The sequence below is a fragment of the Nannobrachium achirus genome (assembly GCF_963921795.1).
Source record: "Nannobrachium achirus genome assembly, chromosome: 2".
NCBI classification, from domain to species: domain Eukaryota; kingdom Metazoa; phylum Chordata; class Actinopteri; order Myctophiformes; family Myctophidae; genus Nannobrachium; species Nannobrachium achirus.
The window spans coordinates 42,517,888-42,543,207 of NC_137811.1; the positions used below are offsets into that span (position 1 = coordinate 42,517,888).

Here is a 25,320-nt window from a genome sequence, read left to right on the forward strand (position 1 = left end):
TTCAGATGGTAGTACAGCCTATGCCATTCTCCTCCATTGCGGCTGCAAGAAGTCATGTAGTGCAGTGATTCTCAAACTCAGTCCCACGGGCCACTTTCCAATATTGACTGGCCCACCAGCTTAAGGTCCTCAACACCACTCATCCAACAAGCTTTCAACTGAGCAGATTGGACCTTCCGTTTCAGATATAATGGCCAAAAAATCTTGAAAACAGCCATTGAAATTGCAGATTAACATACCCAAAACGCCATAGGTCTAATGCAAATAAATGAAAAATGTACTGTAGCTCTACTTAACATCTGCGAGTCACAGCGAGTGCCCACGCGTCAATCTCTTTGATGTCGCGGGAGGCCCACGACGCGTTGATGAGTTTACTGTATTTACAGTATTAACTTTAAATCTCACCGTTAGGTTGGGGCTGCGTCTTGATGTAGCCCATTAGCCGCTAGTCGCTTCGAGTCGACGCTGAGAGCATCGCGCAGCCGTTTTTCTCCGTATACTCCAGTGCATTTCCCCATCTTTAACGCCCTTTATCTCTGATGTTTGTTTTATGGCTAAAACTGTGGTGGGGTGCGGCAAAATGTCCAGATTTTGATCGGCAATGAACAGCTATGAACATCAACACTGGTCCATACAGAAAGTTACACAATAACATCCTGTATGCGCTCATGTGACCAAGTGACGTCATGACGCATGCATTGATGCCATGCATTGGGCCTGGGCAGCTAGAGGAGATAAATGGGGCTCAATCCAGGGGCACCCAATGTCTGGGTAATCTATTTACAAATAGATTGTGTTTTATCTTATTGTATTTTCCTTAGCCATATTATACTTTAGTACTTTTAAAATAATTCTTTAGGACAATGGAAAAAATGAAATACAATAAAAACTATTACAAATATATAAAAAAAATCTAACCTTGGTTAGTTAAGCGGTGAAACTGAGCATAAAATTGTCTGGAGAGCCAAATTATCATGTGAAGCTTGACTATATTAGGACTACTGAATATATTAGGATTACTACAGTAGTCCTAATATATTCAATGTGTTCTAGATAGGGATGGCCAACGGTTAACTGTTACCGTTAAACCGATATGAAATTGGTTACCGGTAAGCACTAACGGTTATTTTTGACCGATAAAAAAGAAAAGAAAAAGGAAATCAACCCATGTGTCACACCAAAAGCCCCGTACACCAATATCTACGCAACATAAAGTCATCAACCATGCAACTATACGCGCTGTGGTCACACATTTCTGGACACCAATGTCTGTGTAACATCCATGCATTCATGCAACTGCGAGTCTGCGACGCTGCTTGATTTGGAATCGTACACGCTGACTTGTTCATCAGGAAACAAATGCTCCGTCGTCGATTGGATTTTACAAAACAGAAACATTGAATCCCATTTAAGAAGAGCTTAAAACACAACTTTCTAATGTTACATGTTGATGATGTGAGGAACGTTAAAGTCGTCTTGGTTACAGAGTAGGCTATGCGAAAATAACAAAGCTCAGAGTCGCAAATTCAATGATCGCTGCATCAGCACACACAAAACACGGGCGAGAGAGAAGAAAATGAATAAAATGGACATCACGTTTAACCGATTCAACCATTCCAAAAGTCATACGTTTGGAAGTTATTGCTCTACATGCGGCTACATGCGAGCGTCTCGCTGCTGCTGTTTTGTTAGGCGACAGCCAGGGAGTGCACAGAATGTTAGAGAGGCATGGGCTGACGTAAAAGAGGGCACTTTATACAGACAGATAAAAGTTAAGCTCAAGCCCCCTTACATGCCTGGCGACAGCACATCACATTACAGACTGATCATTTTCAATCCCACCGTTTCTTTGCAAAAACATTTCTTTTAGAAAACATTTGTATTCTTGTTTCTCCTAGTTTTATTGTTTTTAATGTGTAAATATGGCATGTTATTATGGGGAAAAATTAGTGTATTTTTCCTTTTTTAAGAAAAAATCTCCTTTTGGCCATCCCTAGTTCTAGAGCTATGAACTCTGTACTAGGGATGTCCCGATACCACTTTTTTGCTGACCGAGTACGAGTACAAGTACTTCATGTTGAGTACTCGCCGATACCGAGTACCGATACGAGTACAATTAATAATACAAAATGTATTTAAATTACGCTTTTTTTTTTTCCTCTAAAAAAATATATTATCCATCCTCATCCGCAACTATAACATAATGTCAATTTTTTTTTTTTTCTGGTATTCTCAGAAATGCATTCATTGATTTAGCCCACAGCAATCTGAGTTCCCAGAGGTAATTTCTTCCGCCACCTAGTGGCGAAGCCCACAGAATCTCTATTCTCTTCAATCAATCGTCTTTTTTCAGCTGTGCTACACTGGCAGGCAGGCATGTACACACATTGACAATTTGACATCAAAGGGGGCTTGAGCCCCTGCCAGATCAGTCTGTAAAAAGTGTCCATGAATGCATTTTTTTACTATGGTAAAAAATGCAAATGTCCCCGGGCCCTTTCCATACCATAACTGAAGGCTGCATTCAAGAGAATTGTCCACCAAAAGGTCTTCTAGAAATATCAGCCCCTGCCTCTCTAAAATTTCTCTGCACGTCCCTGCAGACAGACACACACTTCACCGAGAGAGCGAGCTTGCAAGACAAGAGCGACAGAGACAAACAAACAAACACACACACAGCTTTCTAGTGGGAACTGGGAAGTTTAACTTACCTACAGTAGCCTATACTTTGCAATTTGCGTGAGGTGGTGAAGGATATATGAAAGAGATTCAACTTTAGAGGTACGTTTAGCGCAACAAGGCATGCCGTGATGCTGATTCCTTTAAGTGGTCGCAGCTGTATCGTTGGAGCACTGGTGCCTCGTTCGCAGTGCGGCACTGTGAGCTTGCATATCTGCTATTTTTCAATAGCAAAAGTATAAAATAATTAAGGCCCTGGCTTTCACCTTGAGCCCTAGTAACTCAGTCCCACTTTTCTCCCCCTTGTGACGCCCCAGCAGAGTATCGGGCGCTGCCGTGAGAAGTATCTGGCGAGTACGAGTACAGCAAAATAGGGTTGTATCGGGTCGAGTACCGATACCACGAGTACCGATACCGCATCCCTACTCTGTACATTCGTGAAGTGGTGAACTTTTATTCTATGTGTTCTAGAGCTTCAGAATTCTGAATTCTGAATGAATGAATGATCTTATCTGGAGGGCTGGATTGTCATGTGAAGCTTGACCAATCCTCAAAGTATGGTCTCATTGGACATTTTTAATCATCCAATCATCAGACCGGGACGGACACTACACACATATTCTGGACGTACGGGACAGATAAAACCTGTTCATTCTGGACTGAAATGACCATATATGGACATGAGGGGACACACATGGGACACACATTTACGGACAGATAAAACCTGTTCATTCTGGACTGAAATTACCATATATGGACATGAGGGCACACACATGGGACACACATTTACGGACAGATAAAACCTGTTCATTCTGGACTGAAATGACCATATATGGACATGAGGGGACACACATGGGACACACATTTACGGACAGATAAAACCTGTTCTTTCTGGACTGAAATTACCATATATGGACATGAACGGGACACACAAAGCCACTCCTTGGAAGCGGCTTTCACCGCTTCAAAAAGCTATAAACACAGCCTGCTCACGTATTAGGAGGGTATTATGAGTCCCTAGAGGCAGCACCGTCAGAATTATGTTTTTTGACTTCTCCAGTGCTTTCAACACTATCCAACCGTCTCTGCTTGCGGAGAAGCTTACGCTGATGGGGGTGGACAAGGGCTTTGTGGCATGGATCACAGACTACCTTTCAGAAAGACCACAGTTTGTGAGACTGCAGAGCTGTCGGTCTGATGTGCTAGTGAGCAACACAGGGGCCCCTCAAGGAACTGTGCTCTCACCCTTCCTGTTCACTCTATACATCGGACTTCCGCTTCAATTCCAAGACCTGTCATCTGCAGAAGTTCTCAGATGATACCGTGGTGGTCAGCAAGATCTGTTCTACCAGTCTGTCATGGCAAGTGTCCTCTTTTTTGGGATAACATGGTGGGGTGGCAACAACAGAGCAGGTGACACTAACCTAAACAGACTGGTGAGGAAAGCAGGCTCTGTCGTTGGGTCCTCTCTGCATGGGGTGGAGGAAGTAACCAGGGTGCGCACAGCGAGGAAGCTAGATTCCATCTTGGAGAACTCCTCCCACCCCCTCCATCTAGAGATTACCAGTTACTGGAGTAAGAGAGGAAACGACCGCTTTGGATACCCAGGACGGAGATGTGAGAGATTAGGAAAATCTTTTGTACCGACTGCCCTTAAGCTGTACAACGAGACACATAACGGACGCTTGAAAAGGTCTCCCATCCTAACTTAGACTGACGGAACTATTGCTGTATTGACTTAGACCTCTAAGGAACTATTGCTGTATTGACTTTCACCTCTAAGGCCCTTCCAGGGAGAGTGCTCAGGGAAAGTGCTCAAGCGTGTCATCTTGCGGTGACACGCTTCCTAGTTTCTTCTTCTCTGAGCTGTCTTTTTTTTTATGTTTCGCACTGATTTTTGACATTGCACTATTAGGTTGAGTTGGTAGTTTCTGAGTATTTTGCTTTGTTTAACAATGACAGTGAGATACTTGTTTGCACTAACTACAGTAGCATTGACTGCTATGGTCTCTTTTGTAAGACACTTAATGTATATATACTTATATATTATTCGCACCCCTCTATTGATGCACCTTCTCTTTTTGGTACTGTACTGCTCTTGTTTTTGTTTTGTTTTTTTCTCCCTCTTATCTATATTTTTTCTTACGTCTCTGTAACTTTGTAAATAATTGTATACTGCTGTGCTACAACTGGACAACTGAATTTCCCCCTTGGGATAATAAAGGTATCTATCTATCTATCTATCTAAAAACTGTTCAGGATGTTAATAGAAGCCTGATTAGACGATAAAATGACCAACAGTTTTCGGTTGGGCCGTTTGCGTGTGCGCTGCGGCCGTGGATTACTGTGTGGAATATTATTAAGTTATTAAGTTAGATAGTTGTATTAGGCCTAGTTAATAATCTTTCAAAACATTTTGGCAAGTAATAACTCCTGCATGATTTACACCACCCCTGCAATATATACATCAATATGTGCGGCTCAGCCGAGAATGGTTCGCTAATACTTTTCTTGCCTAGACGTTTTACCATGGCAACGTCATTCGCAAAAAAACAACGCCAAAAACCCAATGACTTTCAATGGGGGAAAACTGAAAAAATTAAATAATAAATAATAAAAATTAAACTTTGCTGCCCGCCAAATTACTCTGGCATACTTTCGCCTAGCAACGTGATTTAAACAACTCTAACAACTCTAGCTATGTTGCTAACGACTCTAGCTGGCGTCAGATACAGTCTACGTACTGTAAGTGCACATTATTCACTGCTTTGTGCTTACATGTCTTGAATGTCTTTGGTTTCGATCGGAATGCTTGCCATAAATACATGTATTTACCTACAGTAGGCTAATAGCCTGTTGCTATTGGTTCCCAAACTTTTGGAGTCAGGATAAATTAGACCCCTTTGCCTTTGAAAACAGCAGATCTACAAGCTCACAACGCGGCATGAATCACAGATCCCAATTCCCTTAACTTTTTAGCTCAGGACTCAAAAGAGAAATTTCATGTTTGCCTGTGAAAACAGCAGCTCACAATGCCTTGCTTCGCGCCGCACGGTGAGCTTGTAGATCGGCTATTTTCACTACTTTGTTTTCTAATTTATGGAATTCAATATCCCCTTGGTTTAACTGACTGACGAGCAAAAGAAACATTGCTATAGTGTTGTGAAGAGAAGAATATAACAACAAATGGAACAAGTGGCAATCAGAGTGCCTCCTGAGCAGATACATTTAAAATGGTGTGCACTGGCCATAATATTTCATAAAAAAGGGGGGGGGGGGGAGTAAAAGAGGGCGGGGGGTGGAATCTGGAGCAGTGTTGGGAAAGTTCACTTTCAAAATGAACTAGTTCAAGTTCAAAACTTCTAAAATGAACTAGTTCATTTCATTGTTCTACATTTTGAACTAAAGTTCATGGTTCCCCAACTTAACCAAAATAATTTTATAATTGGCTATTCAAATATATTTTTTTAGACATTGCTGCAAGCTATTATTTGTCAAAATTATTGACACAGCCCATATAAAACCACACACAGCAATTATTTGATCCAACTTAACATTGAAGTGCCCACAATATAGGTGTCCACTAGTGCCCAGTCTTCCTGCATTGTGAAGCCACATCTGCATGTTTCCGCGTTGGTTATAATAGCTGATCTATAAGCTCATGTTGTCTCGTGGATGCGACGCGTTGTGAGCTTGCAGATCAGCTATTTTCGGAATGCAACACACGTCATACGACGAAGTATAGACAGGATTTACTTTCGAGACCTAGCGAGGCAGAGACTCACACACTGAAACACAGCACTTGATGTAAAGAGAAGCACCCAGGCAGACAGCACCGCGGCACTCACATATCAACTTGCGCGAGGTTTGCGATATTGGGGCATGTTGTGAATGAAAAGAAAGATGCGAGGACAGAGCCGCACGAACGAGCCGACGAGCGCCGTTCATGGACGTCAGGATGAACGCGTTCAACAATAGCGTTCATCAAGCGGAAACGAAGAACATTCAGTTCACATTCGCCCAAAATATGAAGGTGTTCATGAACGATCGTTCATTGAACGTGTTCGGGTGACACTGATCTGGAGATACTCTAATGTATACTGTATAGTCATCTGAACAGTGAGCAGCAGCTGGCACTTGAGGGACGTGCAGTGTACAACATCCATCCATCCATCTTCAACCACTCATCCGGAAACGGGTCGCGGGGCTAACAGTTCCAACTGAGACCTCCAGATTTCCTTATCCCGAGCAACTTCCTCCACTCCCTCAGGGAGTATACAGAGGCGTTCCCTAGCCTCCATCTGGTCTTTGGTCTGCCACGGGGTCTCCTCCCAGTGGGACGCGCATCGAGGACCTTCCTAGGAAGGCGCTCGGGAGGCATCCGTACTAGATGCCCGAACCACCTAAGCTGACTCCTTTCCAAGTGTAGGAGCAGCGGTTTTACTCCAAGTCTCTCTCAGGTGACTAAACTTCTCACCCTGTCTCTAAGGGAGATACCAGCCACCCGACCTTATACTTTCGGTCATGACCCACACTTCATGACCATAGTGAGAGTAGGAACGAAGATTGCTCGGTAGACAGAGAGCTTTGCCTTCCGGCTCAACTCTTTTTTCTTCACCACAGTGCGATTTAGCGACTGCAAAACCTGCTCCTGCTGCTCCGATTCTCCGGCTGATCTCCTTCTCCGTCTTCCCCTTTCTCTCATTTGTGAACAAGACCCTGAGATACTTAAACTCCTTCACCTAGATAGATATTGCTATTGTTATTACTAGAAGCTCGGCCGCCCAGCCAACTTGGGAGTGATGTAAATAGGGAATGAATGCCCCGCCCTTTAATGCAAACCCCATTATACCTACCCATTTGACGATGTTTGCCTGTGTCCATTTATGCCCATATATGGAGATATCTGTATCTGTCTGTCTGCGTCCATTTTATGCCCATATATGGAGATCTCTGTATCTGTCAGGCGGCCGAGCATCTAGTCGGGGACCGGCCTACTCGGGAAGGATGTAAATAGGGAATGAATGCCCCACCGGTAAGCACATCTCTGTGACGCTATTGCTCCCTGACTGGGATGTGCACAGAACTTTCTGTTACATTGATATCCATCTAAAAGAACCACAAAACTGAAAAATATAGCGACTGTGAGTCTGTGACTCAAACCACACGATTTTCTGTTTACAATGCAATGCAAATACCAGCGGGGGTTTGGTTCGTCATCACGCCCACCCCTACCCCTCAGCCAGCTGATCTGGGAACTCAAACACAAGCAGAGCCACTAGACAGATAACTCATTGAACAAAACCAAATTATAAAACAGCAAAAAGAAAACTACCAGACACATTGGAAACTGAGTTACACTTCCTAACCGCATGTCCACTGTACGAAGACATCAGAGACACATACTTCCCACAGATCATAACCACCCAAGGAGAGTTTGAAAACATGACCAATGATAAAAAAATATTTAAAAAAAATCCCACATCTGCTTAGGGATGTCACGATTATGACATTTTACATGACGATTAATTGTCACTCAAATAATTGCGATTAACGATTTCATTGAGTTTTTGTTATTGACAATTAAATTTCTGTTTGGCTTGTAGGCTTTGAAGTTGCACATATATGACACAGATATGACACATAACCTAAATATACAAAGAAATTACTGACACATTTGACAACTTTACACTTTAAAAAGAACATTGATAGTGGAAATAGCAGATCTACAAGCTCACAACGCGTTGCGATGCGTTGTGAGCTTGTAGATTTGCTATTTCTACAAAATGTTAAATGTTTGAACATATATTATATAAACATTTTTCAACATGTTAACGATGATGACAATTATCACAAAATAACTGCGATTATGTCAAATAATTGCGATTAGACGATTATGTAATAATTGTGACAGCCCTAGATAGAGGCTAATGGTGACGGTGAGGTCATCCATGGAGGGAGGGTGCAGAGGAACGGGCCTCACCTGGCAGGTGGCATCGGGGGCATCTGGCTGTGAGGGGTGGAGACCGGGGTGGGGGGTTTCAGGTCTCCCCCCTCGGCCATGGAGCTGCTGGTGGACTGGGGCGTCAGGGGGCCTTGCAATGAGCCGGAGCCCGCCGTGGAGCAGAGCGACGCTTCAGTGTGGAAGGAGAGAGAGAGGAGGCAGAAGAGAGGGGAAGCAGAAAGAGAGAAGCGACAGAGCTTTAATGACATCGCAACACAGCAGGGTGAATCTTAAACGGAGATGAGAAGGTATGATTAGACTTGTATGACCAATTTTTCAGCCGGACGATCTTCTCGTTGGTCGTCGTGGAAGAATTGAACTTCTTTGTCACAAGTGGTTTTAATTGCACATTTCTAATAGGTAATAATCTTTTAATGTATACAGTATATACTTTCATCATTTGTATGCAATAATAAACCTAAACCTATGATTAAAGTGGGTGTCAAAGTTTGACTCACAATTGTATTGGAATAAGCATTGGTCTGCTGGGTTAAATGCATATTGACACTCAATTCACATTGCGAGATATGAATATAGTGTCAATCACGTACATTATTATGTTGGTGTCTGGCAGAAGGCTTTTATTTCCATATACCATATCTGATCTTTTCACATGTGTGTGAGTTTTTTTTTATTTTTTATAAATATTTAACCGATGAAAAGTATTACGTTAAAAGATTGTGACTGAAGAACAACTACATCGGAACAATTGGAACACAGGTTCTTATTTCCATTTACGCAACTGTTAACGGCTTCCACCCAACAGCCACGATTTAACAGGAATACAATAAATATGACAAACAATGTGTCACCCTGATAAGCATGGAAACATAGGCTGACAAACAGCCACAAAAGCCATGCACATCCAGAGCCATATAGGGCTGGGTGCTGGACTAAAGATAATCAACATTAAAAAAATAATAACCACGACATTCTGAAAAGAGTAATTTCTTGAGACAAATTCTGCCGACAGCAGAATCTGTCAGCATCACTGCCCTAAACATGTAGAGTTGTCGTTAGTCCATATAAACCCAGAGGCACCTCTGAGGAAGTGCACTAAGAAAGGGGAAGACAAAAACGTTTTTAACGAACGGTTTACCAGATTGCTGAAAAAAGAGAGAGAATGGAGAGAATAGGGGTGGGCGATATGGTGATAATTATCGTTGAGACGATACAATGTCTCCACGATAGGCCTTTTCAGAGGTATTGTATGTATCGTGATACAATTCACCCTTTGTCAAGTCCCGCCCATTGTCCTGCCCCTCTCCACACCCATTGGTTGTTGTGTCTTGGTGGGACATTCAGTGGGACATTCCATCCACTGCAATGTTAATTCAGTTGCTTCATAGTGTTATTCTGTGTGCTCAATTCTAATTTCAAACTTTGTTTCAGTCAATTGGAGCTGCTCAGTGGCAGCATAGTGAATCAGCATGTTTTTAAATGTTTTTATTTCTCCAGAAATTATGTTTTAGCAAATTCAACATAAAAAAGGCGGAACCAGGGTGGGACAAGGCAGATAGAGCCTGCTGGTTGGTCAGTTAGGGACCAGGCTAACAAAGGGTGAATTGAGGGAGCCTTGTAAAAAATTCTGTTTAAAAAAAAAACTGCATTTGGTCTAAATCAGTAGTTCTTAAACTTTAAAATGTCAAGTTCTCCAACTCTGACAGTATACAAATGAAACCAAATGGACCCGTAAGGGTCAATTTGGTTTCATTTGTATACTGTCAGAAAAATGGTTGAAAAAACCATTAAAACCAACGTGAAAAAGAATCGCAATAAAATCGTGTATCGTGATACAGCTTGGGGAAATATCGTGATATTGTATTTTTCCATATCGCCCAGACGCCCACCCCTAGGAGACAAAGAGCAGGGCTCAAACCTGGAGAGGGCGGCTGGGCCTTTGGAGCCTGGTTCTTTTTGTTTTCAGTGAATATCTCGGGTGGAGGGTCCTCGCCACGCTCGATCTTGCACTCGAAGGCATACAGACACTGGATGTAATGCTGCCTCAGGGAGCTGGCGGCGCTGCTGGACGTGCCCACGTTCAGGGACGTGGCCAGCTCATGCCACTTCTTGTTCTTGCTCACCTGAGGATTGACAGGGAGGACGGGACGATAATCGTTATTATCGTTTAATGTGATAAAAATAAAAACAATCATTTTAATTTAGCGAGTAATTGTCCTCTGTCACGCACTTGGACCAATTAGCTTTAGTTGAGCTGCAAATTCAGTTCCACTTAGACCCTGTATACTTGATCAAACTGGCCTGTAAAGAGCACATTTGGTACGTTCTCATTACACTCTAGACAAATGAAATCCATTCGCCAAAAATAGCAGATCTACAAGCTCATCGGCTATTTATGGCGAAGGGTCGCCCCCCAGAATATCGATGCTGGGGGTTCAAGAGGTTAACAAAATTGGCATTTTAAGTTGAGTAATTTCATACTTTTTATATAAATGTAAAAATGTTTTCAACAGGAGAACCTAAACGATTATGACCATTGTGCAAAAATAATTGCAATTAGCTTACATAATTGTGATCAGGAGATTGTGTATAATAATTGCGACCGACAGACAGACAGGCCTACCTGTGCCATGCCTCCCATGTCTTTGACAGACATGTAGAGTCTGAAGAGGTCGAGGGGCTTGCAGCCCACGGTGGGTTGGTTGTTCATGCCCATGGCCTTCTCCTCGATGAAGCCCAGGTAGCGGTCCACCCACATCTTCCTCTCGGGCTCGGATCCCAGCTCGTACAGCTGGACGATCTTCTCGTGGGTCGTCGTGGAAGAATTGAACTTCTTTGTCAAAGGAAAACGGACAAGAGGCCCAGATCAACAACTTTGGAAACACGGCGAGGGAACAAATAATGCGGTGTCGGCCCCACTCCCTCCCCATGTTCAGGGTTCCAAGTAGTTAACAAGTAGTAGCAATATTGTTATTGCTACTACTGGTATCTCTCTGTTTCTCCCCCCGACACGGTGAAGGCAGATGGGCCCTACTAAAATACACCTCACATTGATCGAACGGCGAAGTGTGATGGCCGCTGAAACCATCACGTTGCTGTGAAACCGTACTATGTACCACTGCTGGCACAGCAGCAACACCAACCCACTGTTATAACCAAGAATATAATAGTTGGTCTGTGACTCTCCAAAATAAGACTGAAAAATCTGGCATGGGCTAATGTAGTATTCTCTCTTTACATTTTTTTATTTATTTTACTGTGCACAAATTAAATGAAAAACTATTCTGGTTGAGAAAGTAAATCTTGATTTAACACGATTCTAGAAATGCCATCAGTATGATTCAAAATCTTTCAAACACTTTCAAGATATTTCAAAGTTGTTTAAAACATTGCAGATGTGCCATTTTTTTAAACCACTGTTCTAAAAAAAACACATGTTGGAACCCTGTTTTCGTGGATAACACAATTGTTTTCAAGTATCAGAGAGACGACCCGACCTTGGATTTGGTTTCCGGTTTGGGTGTTCCGGGCCCGTCCACCTTGCTGTTCATCTCTGGACTGGGGGGCATACCTAAAGAACACAGGGGAAGACATTATTGTACCACCATTACCAATAGCATTCACTGCTCCAATGGACAGTAATTTTTTCACTCCGACCAGCAGAAAACTGCCTGCTGTCGCTTCAATGCTCAATTTTCTTTCTCTAAAGTCTCGTAGTATGTTAAAATATTCCTTGTCTAGTCATGATCGTCTATGTGAAAGATAGAGCCGTTTGACTGCACCATGCGAGCATCCCGTCTTCCCATACACAGACTAGAGCTGGGATACCCGACCGAAATCCGACGGGACCCGACAAGCCCGACGGGCTCGGGCTCGGGTCGGACGCATTTTCATAATTAATTGTCGGACGTCGATTTGGGTCGGACATATTTTTGATATAGCCTCTGCCTACCTATGACATGCATCATGCACTCTCTCTGATGATGCACACAGCATGCAACTCCTGTGTGTGTGTGTGTGTGTGTGTGTGTGTGTGTGTGTGTGTGTGTGTGTGTGTGTGTGCACTGTGTGGCACTGTGTGTGTGTGTGTGTGTGTGTGTGTGTGTGTGTACTGCTCGCGCTAATGCTGCAGCCACGGAGACAACTCTGACCACGGAGAAAAGTCCCACGCTGAGGTAAACGCGCAGCGCGCTGTTGTGGTTTGGAAGTGGCGTGCTGCTGAATGGAGCTCCAAGCTTGTGTTCCACTACTGTCCCTTGCATTGGATGTTTATTTTTTGGCGCTGTTGTGTGCAGTCGCAGTGCACTGTGCCAGGCCAGCCTCGTCCGTCCGTCCGTCCGTTCAACACACATCACATCACTCAAGTAAATCCTGGCTTATACTTCTTCATCACGGCGTGTTCCATGACAAAATGTGGCTGATCTGCAAGCTCACAACGCCTCGCATCCGCGACGCGTTGTGAGCTTGTAGATCTGCTCTTTTCCAGGCGCAGAAACTTGCAGAATGAATGAGTCACTGTCAGCCGTCCAGCGCAGCGCAGCGCACGTTATTATTTTTTATTATTTAATAATCGACATAGCCAACTATTTAAACACTTTCACACGCTACAGTGTGGCTTAATATTCACATTAAGGTTAACAAGCAGGCACTCTGCATATTAGAACAAGTTTGCTAGTGAGTGTAAATCAGTGGCTTCCTCAAAGAAAAAGAAACGAGGCGAAAAAGCGTTGAAAACATAAGGTTCGGGCCTCGGATCGGGTCGGACGCTTTTTCATGATTAATGCTCGGACGTCGACTCGGGTCGGACAGAAAACTGTCGGACACAGGTTCGGGTCGGACAGAAAAAATGGGCCCGATCCCAGCTCTAACACAGACACAACAGTGTTTTATTAAAATAAAATAAAATCAGATGCTTTCTGTTACACTAACACGTTTTAGGCACTGAATGTGACATTGCAACATGGCAGAAATGTCTAGTTTTTCTTCATGCAATATCTCGTGTTATTGTTACATGTTGGAATATTCATTAATCTATAATGTCCCGTCCAAAAATAAATAAATAAAGTATAAGTAACTCACCAGTGGAGTTGTTGGACATGTTGGGCTCCATGGCGAATGGAGGCCCACCCTGCGTGTTCTTCATGCCAGGCATGTTGTTCATGGGTTGTCCAGAGCCCAACATAACTGGAGACATGTTGGGGTACACAGTCATCCTGAGGATGAGAGGAGATAGAGTCAAAACTTACAACAGGCAGCAGTTAATTTATGTATTCATCCAATTGACAAAAGATGGAGAAAACTGGAGCAAGGGCTGTCATTAGCTGCGAAGAAGTGAATATGTCTGGAATGCATGTTTTTGAGCAGCGCTCCTGGAAGGAGCCAGGCTCCAACATCCAGCTTTGTCTGGGCTCTGAGGCGTGGCCTACATCTGGCCTACATTTGGCACTAAGTGCTCAAAGTTAGTTGTATACCCAGGGGATTATGACATTTTACATGACCATTCAGAATTTGTCACTCAAATAATTGCGATTAACGATTTCATTGTGTTTTTGTTATTGACAATTACATTTCTGTTTGGCTTCTAGGCTTTGAAGTTGCACATGGCAGATATGACACATAACCTAAATATACAAAGAAATTACTGACACATTTGACAACTTTACACTTTAAAAAGAACATTGATAGTGGAAATAGCAGATCTACAAGCTCACAACGCGTTGCGATGCGATGCGTTGTGAGTTTGTAGATCTGCTATTTCTACAAAATGTTAAATGTTTGAACATATATAAACATTTTTCAACATGTTAACGATGATGACAATTATCACAAAATAACTGCGATTATGTCAAATAATTGCGATTAGACGATTATGTAATAATTGTAACAGCCCTAGATAGAGGCTAATGGTGACGGTGAGGTCATCCATGGAGGGAGGGTGCAGAGGAACGGGCCTCACCTGGCAGGTAGCATCGGGGGCATCTGGCTGTGAGGGATGGAGACCGGGGTTGGGGGTTTCAGGTCTCCCCCCTCGGCCATGGAGCTGCTGGTGGACTGGGGCGTCAGGGGGCCCTGCAATGAGCCGGAGCCTGCCGTGGAGCAGAGCGACGCTTCAGTGTGGAAGGAGAGAGAGAGGAGGCAGAAGAGAGGGGAAGCAGAAAGAGAGAAGCGACAGAGCTTTAATGACATCGCAACACAGCAGGGTGAATCTTAAACAGAGGTGAGAAGGTATGATTAGACTTGTATGACCGATTTTTCAGCCGGACGATCTTCTCGTTGGTCGTCGTGGAAGAATTGAACTTCTTTGTCACAAGTGGTTTTAATTGCATTGTTATCTCTGGACATTTCTAATAGGTAATAATTTTTTAATGTATACGGTATACTTTCATCATTTGTATGCAATAATAAACCTAAACCTATGATTAAAGTGGGTATCAAAGTTTGACTCACAATTGTATTGGAATACGCATTGGTCTGCTGGGTTAAATGCATATTGACACTCAATTCACATTGCGAGATATGAATATAGTGTCACTCACGTACATTATTATGTTGGTGTCTGGCAGAAGGCTTTTATTTCCATATACCATATCTGATCTTTTCACATGTGTGAGTTTTTTTTTTTAAGATTGTGGCTGAAGAACAACTACATCGGAACAATTGGAACACAGGTTCTTATTTCCATTTACGCAACTGTTAACGGCTTCCATAATAACCACGACATTCTGAAAAGAGTAATCTCTTGAGACAAATTCTGCCGACAGCAGAATCTGTCAGCACCACTGCCCTAAACATGTAGTGTTGTCGTTAGTCCATATAAACCCACTAAGAAAGGGGAAGACAAAAACAAAAAAGGAAAATTAAAATATTTTCTTTTTAACCAACGGTTTACCAGATTGCTGTAAAAAGAGAGAGAGAATGGAGAGAATAGGGGTGGGCAAAATGGTGATAATTATCGTTGAGACGTTACAATGTCTCCATGATATGCCTTTTCAGAAGTATTGTATGTATCGTGATACAATTGAGGGAGCCTTGTAAAAAATCCTGTTTAATCGTTAACACATCGGGTGCCCACGGCGTGTCTACACGCCAATCTCTTTGATGTCTCTGGATGCCCTAGCCGCAGTGCCCACGACGTGTTTGACGCGTTTTACAATACTGTAGTTACTGTACATTGGTTGCTATGCAATGAAGGCTCTACCACGGTGATCAAACGCCAATATGGGAAAAACACTACATTTCCCAAAATGCAGCGCGGTACATGTGACCAGGATGTGCAGTCTCCCTGCAGCCAATCACAAGCTTCTGTTCTGTTCCTATCCTGCAATGCACTCTATCGTCCGCTCGCAGGCTCGCACGACCCGTATGTATCAGGATACTAGTATTTACCCAGTAACGGAGTCTCGGCGGAGATACACGTAACATCGCGGATTCTTCTCCTAGTCTAGCTTTTTCAATCACCATGTTCAATGCGCGGTCCTTTCTACCTACCGTGACACAAACGCTGTGGCCCAGGTTTGATAAAAAGATGTCCTGACTGAAAGAAAACTTTGTCGTAAAAATGAACAGGATATCCGTGGATTACATTTACTCGTATCATGGATACTATTTTCCCAGTGACGCTGCGGAGGACCGGAGGTAACGTAACATGGCGGATCCCTCTCCTAGTCTAGCTTTTTCAGTCACCATGTTCAAAACGCGACCCTTTCTACCGCCCGTGATACACACGCTGTGGCCCAAGATTGGTAAAAAGCTGTCCTGACTGAAAGAAAAGATCATCGTGAAAATAAACTGGACATACTTGTCTTGGATTACATTTACTCAACGTATTATGGATACTTTTCCCACGACCGGAAGGTACGTAAATGACGCGTTGCCATGGGCACCAGCAACACACACACGTCTTACATCCGGGCACTCAGTGTGTTAATACAGAGATTCATAGCCGAATTCAATTTAAACCTGCATTTTGGTCTAAATCAGTAGTTCTCAAACTTTAAAATGTCAAGGTCTCCAACTCTGACAGTATACAAATGAAACCAAATGGACACGTAAGGGTCAATTTGGTTTCATTTGTATACTGTCAGAAAAATGGTTGAAAAAAACATTAAAACCAACGTGAAAAAGAATTGTAATAAAATCGTGTATTGTGATACAGCTTGGGGAAATATTGTGATATTGTATTTTTCCATATCGCCCAGACGCCCACCCCTAGGAGACAAAGAGCAGGGCTCAAACCTGGAGAGGGCGGCTGGGCCTTTGGAGCCTGGTTCTTTTTGTTTTCAGTGAATATCTCGGGTGGAGGGTCCTCGCCACGCTCGATCTTGCACTCGAAGGCATACAGACACTGGATGTAATGCTGCCTCAGGGAGCTGGCGGCGCTGCTGGACGTGCCCACGTTCAGGGACGTGGCCAGCTCATGCCACTTCTTGTTCTTGCTCACCTGAGGATTGACAGGGAGGACGGGACGATAATCGTTATTATCGTTTAATGTGATAAAAATAAAAACAATCATTTTAATTTAGCGAGTAATTGTCCTCTGTCACGCACTTGGACCAATTAGCTTTAGTTGAGCTGCAAATTCAGTTCCACTTAGACCCTGTATACTTGATCAAACTGGCCTGTAAAGAGCACATTTGGTACGTTCTCATTACACTCTAGACAAATGAAATCCATTCGCCAAAAATAGCAGATCTACAAGCTCATCGGCTATTTATGGCGAAGGGTCGCCCCCCAGAATATCGATGCTGGGGGTTCAAGAGGTTAACAAAATTGGCATTTTAAGTTGAGTAATTTCATACTTTTTATATAAATGTAAAAATGTTTTCAACAGGAGAACCTAAACGATTATGACCATTGTGCAAAAATAATTGCAATTAGCTTACATAATTGTGATCAGGAGATTGTGTATAATAATTGCGACCGACAGACAGACAGGCCTACCTGTGCCATGCCTCCCATGTCTTTGACAGACATGTAGAGTCTGAAGAGGTCGAGGGGCTTGCAGCCCACGGTGGGTTGGTTGTTCATGCCCATGGCCTTCTCCTCGATGAAGCCCAGGTAGCGGTCCACCCACATCTTCCTCTCGGGCTCGGATCCCAGCTCGTACAGCCGGACGATCTTCTTGTGGGTCGTCGTGGAAGAATTGAACTTCTTTGTCAAAGGAAAACGGACAAGAGGCCCAGATCAACAACTTTGGAAACACGGCGAGGGAACAAATAATGCGGTGTCGGCCCCACTCCCTCCTCATGTTCAGGGTTCCAAGTAGTTAACAAGTAGTAGCAATATTGTTATTGCTACTACTGGTATCTCTCTGTTTCTCCTCTCCCCCCCGACACGGTGAAGGCAGATGGGCCCTACTAAAATACACCTCACATTGATCGAACGGCGAAGTGTGATGGCCGCTGAAACCATCACGTTGCTGTGAAACCGTACTATGTACCACTGCTGGCACAGCAGCAAAACCAACCCACTGTTATAACCAAGAATATAATAGTTGGTCTGTGACTCTCCAAAATAAGACTGAAAAATCTGGCATGGGCTAATGTAGTATTCTCTCTTTAAAAAAATGTATTTATTTTACTGTGCACAAATTAAATGAAAAACGCTTAAAACATTGCAGATGTGCCATTTTTTAAAACCACTGTTCTAAAAAAAAGGGGGGGGGGGGTAAACCACATGTTGGAACCCTGTTTCCGTGGATAACACAATTGTTTTCAAGTATCAGAGAGACAACCCCAACCTTGGATTTGGTTTCCGGTTTGGGTGTTGCGGGCCCGTCCACCTTGTTGTTCATCTCTGGACTGGGGGGCATACCTAAAGAACACAGGGGAAGACATTATTGTACCACCAATAGCATTCACTGCTCCAATGGACAGTCATTTTTTCACTCCGACCAGCAGAAAACTGCCTGCTGTCGCTTCAATGCTCAATTGTCTTTCTCTAAAGTCTCGTAGTATGTTAAAATATTCCTTGTCTAGTCATGATCGTCTATGTGAAAGATAGAGCCGTTTGACTGCACCATGCGAGCATCCCGTTTTCCCATACACAGACACAACAGTGTTTAATTAAAATAAAATAAAATCAGATGCTTTCTGTTACACAAAACGTAACACGTTTTAGGCACTGAATGTGACATTGCAACATGGCAGAAATGTCTAGTTTTTCTTCATGCAATATCTCGTGTTATTGTTACATGTTGGAATATTCATTAATCTGTACTGTCCCGTCCAAAAATAAATAAATAAAGTAACTCACCAGAGGAGTTGTTGGACATGTTGGGCTCCATGGCGAATGGAGGCCCACCCTGCGTGTTCTTCATGCCAGGCATGTTGTTCATGGGTTGTCCAGAGCCCAACATAACTGGAGACATGTTGGGGTACCCAGTCATCCTGAGGATGAGAGGAGATAGAGTCAAAACTTACAACAGCAGCAGTTAATTTATGTATTCATCCAATTGACAAAAGATGGAGAAAAACTGGAACAAGGGCTGTCATTAGCTGCGAAGAAGTGAATATGTCTGGAATGCATGTTTTTGAGCAGTGCTCCTGGAAGGAGCCAGGCTCCAACATCCAGCTTTGTCTGGGCTCTGTGGCGTGGCCTACATCTGGCCTACATTTGGCACTAAGTGCTCAAGGTTAGTTGTACACCCAGGGGATTATGACATTTTACATGACCATTCAGAATTTGTCACTCAAATAATTGCGATTAACGATTTCATTGTGTTTTTGTTATTGACAATTACATTTCTGTTTGGCTTCTAGGCTTTGAAGTTGCACATGGCAGATATGACACATAACCTAAATATACAAAGAAATTACTGACACATTTGACAACTTTAAACTTTAAAAAGAACATTGATAGTGGAAATAGCAGATCTACAAGCTCACAGCGCGTTTCGATGCGTTGTGAGCTTGTAGATCTGCTATTTCTACAAAATGTTAAATGTTTGAACATATATTATATAAACATTTTTCAACATGTTAACGATGATGACAATTATCACAAAATAACTGCGATTATGTCAAATAATTGCGATTAGACGATTATGTAATGATTGTGACAGCCCTAGATAGAGGCTAATGGTGACGGTGAGGTCATCCATGGAGGGAGGGTGCAGAGGAACGGGCCTCACCTGGCAGGTGGCATCGGGGGCATCTGGCTGTGAGGGGTGGAGACCGGGGTGGGGGGTTTCAGGTCTCCCCCCTCGGCCATGGAGCTGCTGGTGGACTGGGGCGTCAGGGGGCCTTGCAATGAGCCGGAGCCCGCCGTGGAGCAGAGCGACGCTTCAGTGTGGAAGGAGAGAGAGAGGAGGCAGAAGAGAGGGGAAGCAGAAAGAGAGAAGCGACAGAGCTTTAATGACATCGCAACACAGCAGGGTGAATCTTAAACGGAGATGAGAAGGTATGATTAGACTTGTATGACCGATTTTTCAGCCGGACGATCTTCTCGTTGGTCGCCATGGAAGAATTGAACTTCTTTGTCACTAGTGGTTTTAATTGCATTGTTATCTCCTGCACATTTCTAATAGGTAATACTTTTTTTAATGTATACAGTATATACTTTCATCATTTGTATGCAATAATAAACCTAAACCTATGATTAAAGTGGGTGTCAAAGTTTGACTCACAATTGTATTGGAATAAGCATTGGTCTGCTGGGTTAAATGCATATTGACACTCAATTCACATTGCGAGATATGAATAGTGTCACTCACGTACATTATTATGTTGGTGTCTGGCAGAAGGCTTTTATTTCCATATACCATATCTGATCTTTTCACATGTGTGAGTTTTTTTAAGATTGTGACTGAAGAACAACTACATCGGAACAATTGGAACGGTTTACCAGATTGCTGAAAAAAGAGAGAGAGAATGGAGAGAATAGGGGTGGGCAATATGGTGATAATTATCGTTGAGACGATACAATGTCTCCATGATATGCCTTTTCAGAGGTATTGTATGTATCGTGATACAATTGAGGGAGCCTTGTAAAAAATCCTGTTTAATCGTTAATACAGAGATTCATAGCCGAATTCAATTTAAACCTGCATTTTGGTCTAAATCAGTAGTTCTCAAACTTTAAAATGTCAAGGTCTCCAACTCTGACAGTATACAAATGAAACCAAATGGACACGTAAGGGTCAATTTGGTTTCATTTGTATACTGTCAGAAAAATGGTTGAAAAAAACATTAAAACCAACGTGAAAAAGAATCGTAATAAAATTGTGTATCGTGATACAGCTTGGGGAAATATTGTGATATTGTATCTTTCCATATCGCCCAGACGCCCACCCCTAGGAGACAAAGAGCAGGGCTCAAACCTGGAGAGGGCGGCTGGGCCTTTGGAGCCTGGTTCTTTTTGTTTTCAGTGAATATCTCGGGTGGAGGGTCCTCGCCACGCTCGATCTTGCACTCGAAGGCATACAGACACTGGATGTAATGCTGCTTCAGGGAGCTGGCGGCGCTGCTGGACGTGCCCACGTTCAGGGACGTGGCCAGCTCATGCCACTTCTTGTTCTTGCTCATCTGAGGATTGACAGGGAGGACGGGACGATAATCGTCATTATCGTTTAATGTGATAAAAATTAGGGATGTGCGCGTGTACACGGTTATCCGTGTACACGGTTTGTAAACCACTATTCGTTTTGAAAATACAATTCGATTATTCTATTAAATATATTTTTAATTATTGAGATATTAACTTTATTAAACATTTAAACTCTGCGCCCATATTACTGTCTTGTCTTAATAAAATGTTACTTTTTAACAAGCAAATTAAGCAATCCCTTGGTTGATTTGCGGAGCATGACTGTCTGTGTCTCAGTCTGACTGACTGTTGCGCGCTGCACTGGTCGCGCTGACATGCAGTGAGTGTGCATGGCTGCAAGTAAATTAATGGCAATTAAGCGACGTGTATCTTAAAGATACTGGATTTGAATCACTCGCCTGCACGCTGTATCTGTGATCCGGTCCATGAATTAATCCATATTTTGAGGTGAGAACAAGCCAAGGAGAATGCTTAATCATACATTGGCTGAGTCCTATGGAATACCATTATGTAGCCAACTTTGAAGAGAACAGAGCTGTTGCTCAGTTACTATAGCGACTCCAGTCAGACAGACATCAGCAGCTGTTGTATCGACCAAGCTGAGACTGATGCGCTAATTATTGATCTTGACCCAGATTCACGCAATGACGTAATTGATTAATTTGAGCAAGATTGCAATATTATATAACATTTTAAAAGGCTTTTATATACTCTTGACACTGCCCTAATAGATCGAAGTGCTCAGTTTTGGCTATTTTCTGTGTGAAATTACAATAAAGAAATAATAATAATAATTTTCGACTAGTCGAATATTCGTTTACAAAATTGTCGTGTACACGTCAGTGAAATTAGTCGCTAAGAACATCCCTAATAAAAATAAAAACAATCATTTTAATTTAGCGAGTAATTGTCCTCTGTCACGCACTTGGACCAATTAGCTTTAGTTGAGCTGCAAATTCAGTTCCACTTAGACCCTGTATACTTGATCAAACTGGCCTGTAAAGAGCACATTTGGTACGTTCTCATTACACTCTAGACAAATGAAATCCATTCGCCAAAAATAGCAGATCTACAAGCTCATCGGCCATTTTTGGCGAAGGGTTCCCCCAGAATAGGGATGCTGAGGGTTCAAGAGGTTAACAAAATTGGCATTTTAAGTTGAGTAATTCATACTTTTTATATAAATGTAAAAATGTTTTCAACAGGAGAACCTGAACGATTATGACCATTGTGCAAAAATAATTGCAATTAGCTTACATAATTGTGATCAGGAGATTGTGTATAATAATTGCGACCGACAGACAGACAGACAGGCCTACCTGTGCCATGCCTCCCATGTCTTTGACAGACATGTAGAGTCTGAAGAGGTCGAGGGGCTTGCAGCCCACGGTGGGTAGGTTGTTCATGCCCATGGCCTTCTCCTCGATGAAGCCCAGGTAGCGGTCCACCCACATCTTCCTCTCGGGCTCGGGTCCCAGCTCGTACAGCCGGGCGATCATCTCGTCGGTTGTCGTGGAAGAATTGAACTTCTTTGTCAAAGGAAAACGGACAAGAGGCCCAGATCAACAACTTTGGAAACACGGTGAAGGCAGATGGACGCCCACCCTAGAGCCTGGGTCTGCCTGACGTTTCTTCCATTTAAGGGGGAGTTTCTCGTTGCCACTGTCGCAAAACAGCTTGCTCAGGGTGACTGTCAGGTCTATATTCTACATGTTAAGTGTCTTGAGACAACTTGTTGTGATTTGACACTTTAATAAAATTGAATTAAACTATGTTGTGATTTGCTGAAGTGATGAATAATATCCCAGTAACTGAAAGAGATTTTTGCTTGCTTAAGTCCTAACAGGCATAAATAAGTCGATACACAATTGCATTGAATGACAATTAAATGGCAATTAAAATACACCTTACATTCAATGGGCCCTATTAAAATACACCTCACGTTGATTAAATGGCCAAAACCATCAAGTTGCACTACTAGGAAAGTGTGACCTTGAGTGTTGATTGATTATGTGGTGAATTAGACGGTTGACTGTGAAATCGTACTATGTACCATGCTGGCACAGCAGCAAAACCAGCCGACAGTTATAACCTAGATAATAGATGGTCTGCGACTCTCCAAAACCAAGATCGACATCGGACTGAAGAATCTGGCATGGGCTAATGTAATTTTCTCTCTTTAAAAAACAAATATATTTTTTATTGTGCACAAATTAAAGGAAAAACTATTCTGGTTGAGAAAGTAAGTCTTGATTTAACACGATTCTACAAATGCCATCAGTATGATTCAAGATTTTTTCAAACACTTTCAAGATTTTTCAAAGTTGTTTAAAAAATAGCAGATGTGCCATTTTTGAAAACCACTGTTCTAAAAAAAAGGGGGGGGGGGGGCTGGGGGGTTAAACCACATGTGGGAACCCAGTTTGCGTTGATAACGCAAATTCACCCCTTGTTAGCCTTCTGGTTGGTCCCTGACTGACCAACCAGCAGGCTATATCTGCCTTGTCCCACCCTGGTTCAGCCTTTTTTTATGTTGACTTCATAATCTTTGGAGAAATAAAAACATTTAAAAACATGCTGAGTCACTATACTGCCACTGAGCAGCTCCATTTTACTGACACCAAGTTTAAAATTAGAATTGAACACAAAGAATAACAATACAAAGCAACTGAATTAAAATCGTAGTTGATGTGTCCCACCGAGTGTCCCACCAAGACGGCAACCAATGGTACTGTGAAGAGGGACGGGACAATGGGCGGGACTTGACAAAGGGTGAATTGTTTTCAAGTATCAGAGAGACAACCCAACCTTGGATTTAGTTTCCGGTTTGGGCGTTCCGGGCCCGTCCACCTTGTTGTTCATCTTGTTGTTCATCTCTGGAGATGTACATCTCTGTAGATGTACTCTGTTACAAGTAGAAGATAGATAGATAGATAGATAGATAGATAGATAGATAGATAGATAGATAGATAGATACCTTTATTATCCCAAGGGGGAAGTTCAGTTGTCCAGTATTCAACATTTACTTGGGTAAAAGTACAAAAGTATTGGTATCAAAATGTACTAAAAGTACCAAAAGTAAAGTATCATTGTGCAGAATGTCCCATTTCAAGTTATCTTAATGTATAAAAATCATTTGAAAATAGCTGATCTACAAGCTCACAATCAAATGGACAAAATGTAAATACGGCTAAAGTGGTTAATGTATGTTTTTAATAATAATAAAAGTAACTAGTAACTAAAGTTTTGAAATAAATGTAGTGGAGTAAAAGTACAATATTTGGATCCGAGATGTAGTGGAGTAGAAGTAAAAGTATTGGAAAACTCAAGTAAAGTACAAATAAAGTGTAGACTACTTAAGTACAGTACTTAAGTAAATACACTGAGTTACTTTACACCACTGCGCACGCACACACAACTAGCCACTATACTTTTTAGCATGAGTTAGCATGATTACAGGAAAGCACATAAGGAGGAGTGCACACCTAAGTGAGTGAGGTGCTGAGTCTGCTGACCACGCAGATAACAATGAAAGAGAGGAAAGAGGCCGCACACTCTTCAGCCACGATGCAAATAATTTATTTACCATTTTTCGGTAAATAAATTATTTGCATCGTGGCTGAAGAGTGTGCGGCCTCTTTCCTCTCTTTCATTAGCATGATTACAGAACATAATTGTGTCCACAGCTTAAGTTACAGATTCTCAAATCAACAAATTCTCATTCAGTCCAGTAAAATGCTCCCTTGCACACGAAGTGTAATTGTAAAACATGCTTTTAATTCTGTTCTAATATCTTTACCATGTAGGCTAACTATCATTTATGATTATGTCTACTAACCTGGAAACACCAAGACGGAAAGGACCTGGCGACCTGGCGATTGTGTCAAAACCATGTGGCTAGTTAGGGTTGCCATATCATGGTTATACTGTAAGGTAGATCATAGAAACCAGGCAGTAGACAGAAACCAGGCTTTACACACTGCACGAAAAAACGAGTGATTGTGAGGTTAATAAAACCCACCAGATATGTAAAAAAAAAAAACAGCCCAAAATTTAAGTGACTGCTTAATACTATTTTCCAGCTCATTAAGTCCTATAGCCCATTGGGCGGAAAACCACCCATTCTGGCA

General features: G+C 42.5%; 1 protein-coding gene across 1 annotated transcript in view; it reads right to left on the reverse strand.

Moving 5' to 3' along the window:
* Positions 1 to 24,064, reverse strand: part of LOC308298491 (uncharacterized protein) — a gene marked incomplete at both ends in the record, with an annotated part of 41,271 nt that extends 17,207 nt beyond the window's left edge. The window contains 15 exons of the mRNA XM_080742106.1: positions 4,104 to 4,232; positions 8,663 to 8,813; positions 10,563 to 10,767; positions 11,268 to 11,477; positions 12,142 to 12,215; positions 13,724 to 13,857; positions 14,601 to 14,751; positions 16,880 to 17,084; positions 17,585 to 17,794; positions 18,384 to 18,457; positions 18,899 to 19,032; positions 19,776 to 19,926; positions 20,964 to 21,168; positions 22,510 to 22,719; positions 23,999 to 24,064. Coding sequence (XP_080598232.1) covers positions 4,104 to 4,232; positions 8,663 to 8,813; positions 10,563 to 10,767; positions 11,268 to 11,477; positions 12,142 to 12,215; positions 13,724 to 13,857; positions 14,601 to 14,751; positions 16,880 to 17,084; positions 17,585 to 17,794; positions 18,384 to 18,457; positions 18,899 to 19,032; positions 19,776 to 19,926; positions 20,964 to 21,168; positions 22,510 to 22,719; positions 23,999 to 24,064 — 2,309 coding nt within the window. The remainder of the gene's footprint in view (positions 1 to 4,103; positions 4,233 to 8,662; positions 8,814 to 10,562; positions 10,768 to 11,267; positions 11,478 to 12,141; positions 12,216 to 13,723; positions 13,858 to 14,600; positions 14,752 to 16,879; positions 17,085 to 17,584; positions 17,795 to 18,383; positions 18,458 to 18,898; positions 19,033 to 19,775; positions 19,927 to 20,963; positions 21,169 to 22,509; positions 22,720 to 23,998) is intronic.
* Positions 24,065 to 25,320: the final 1,256 nt, after the last annotated feature.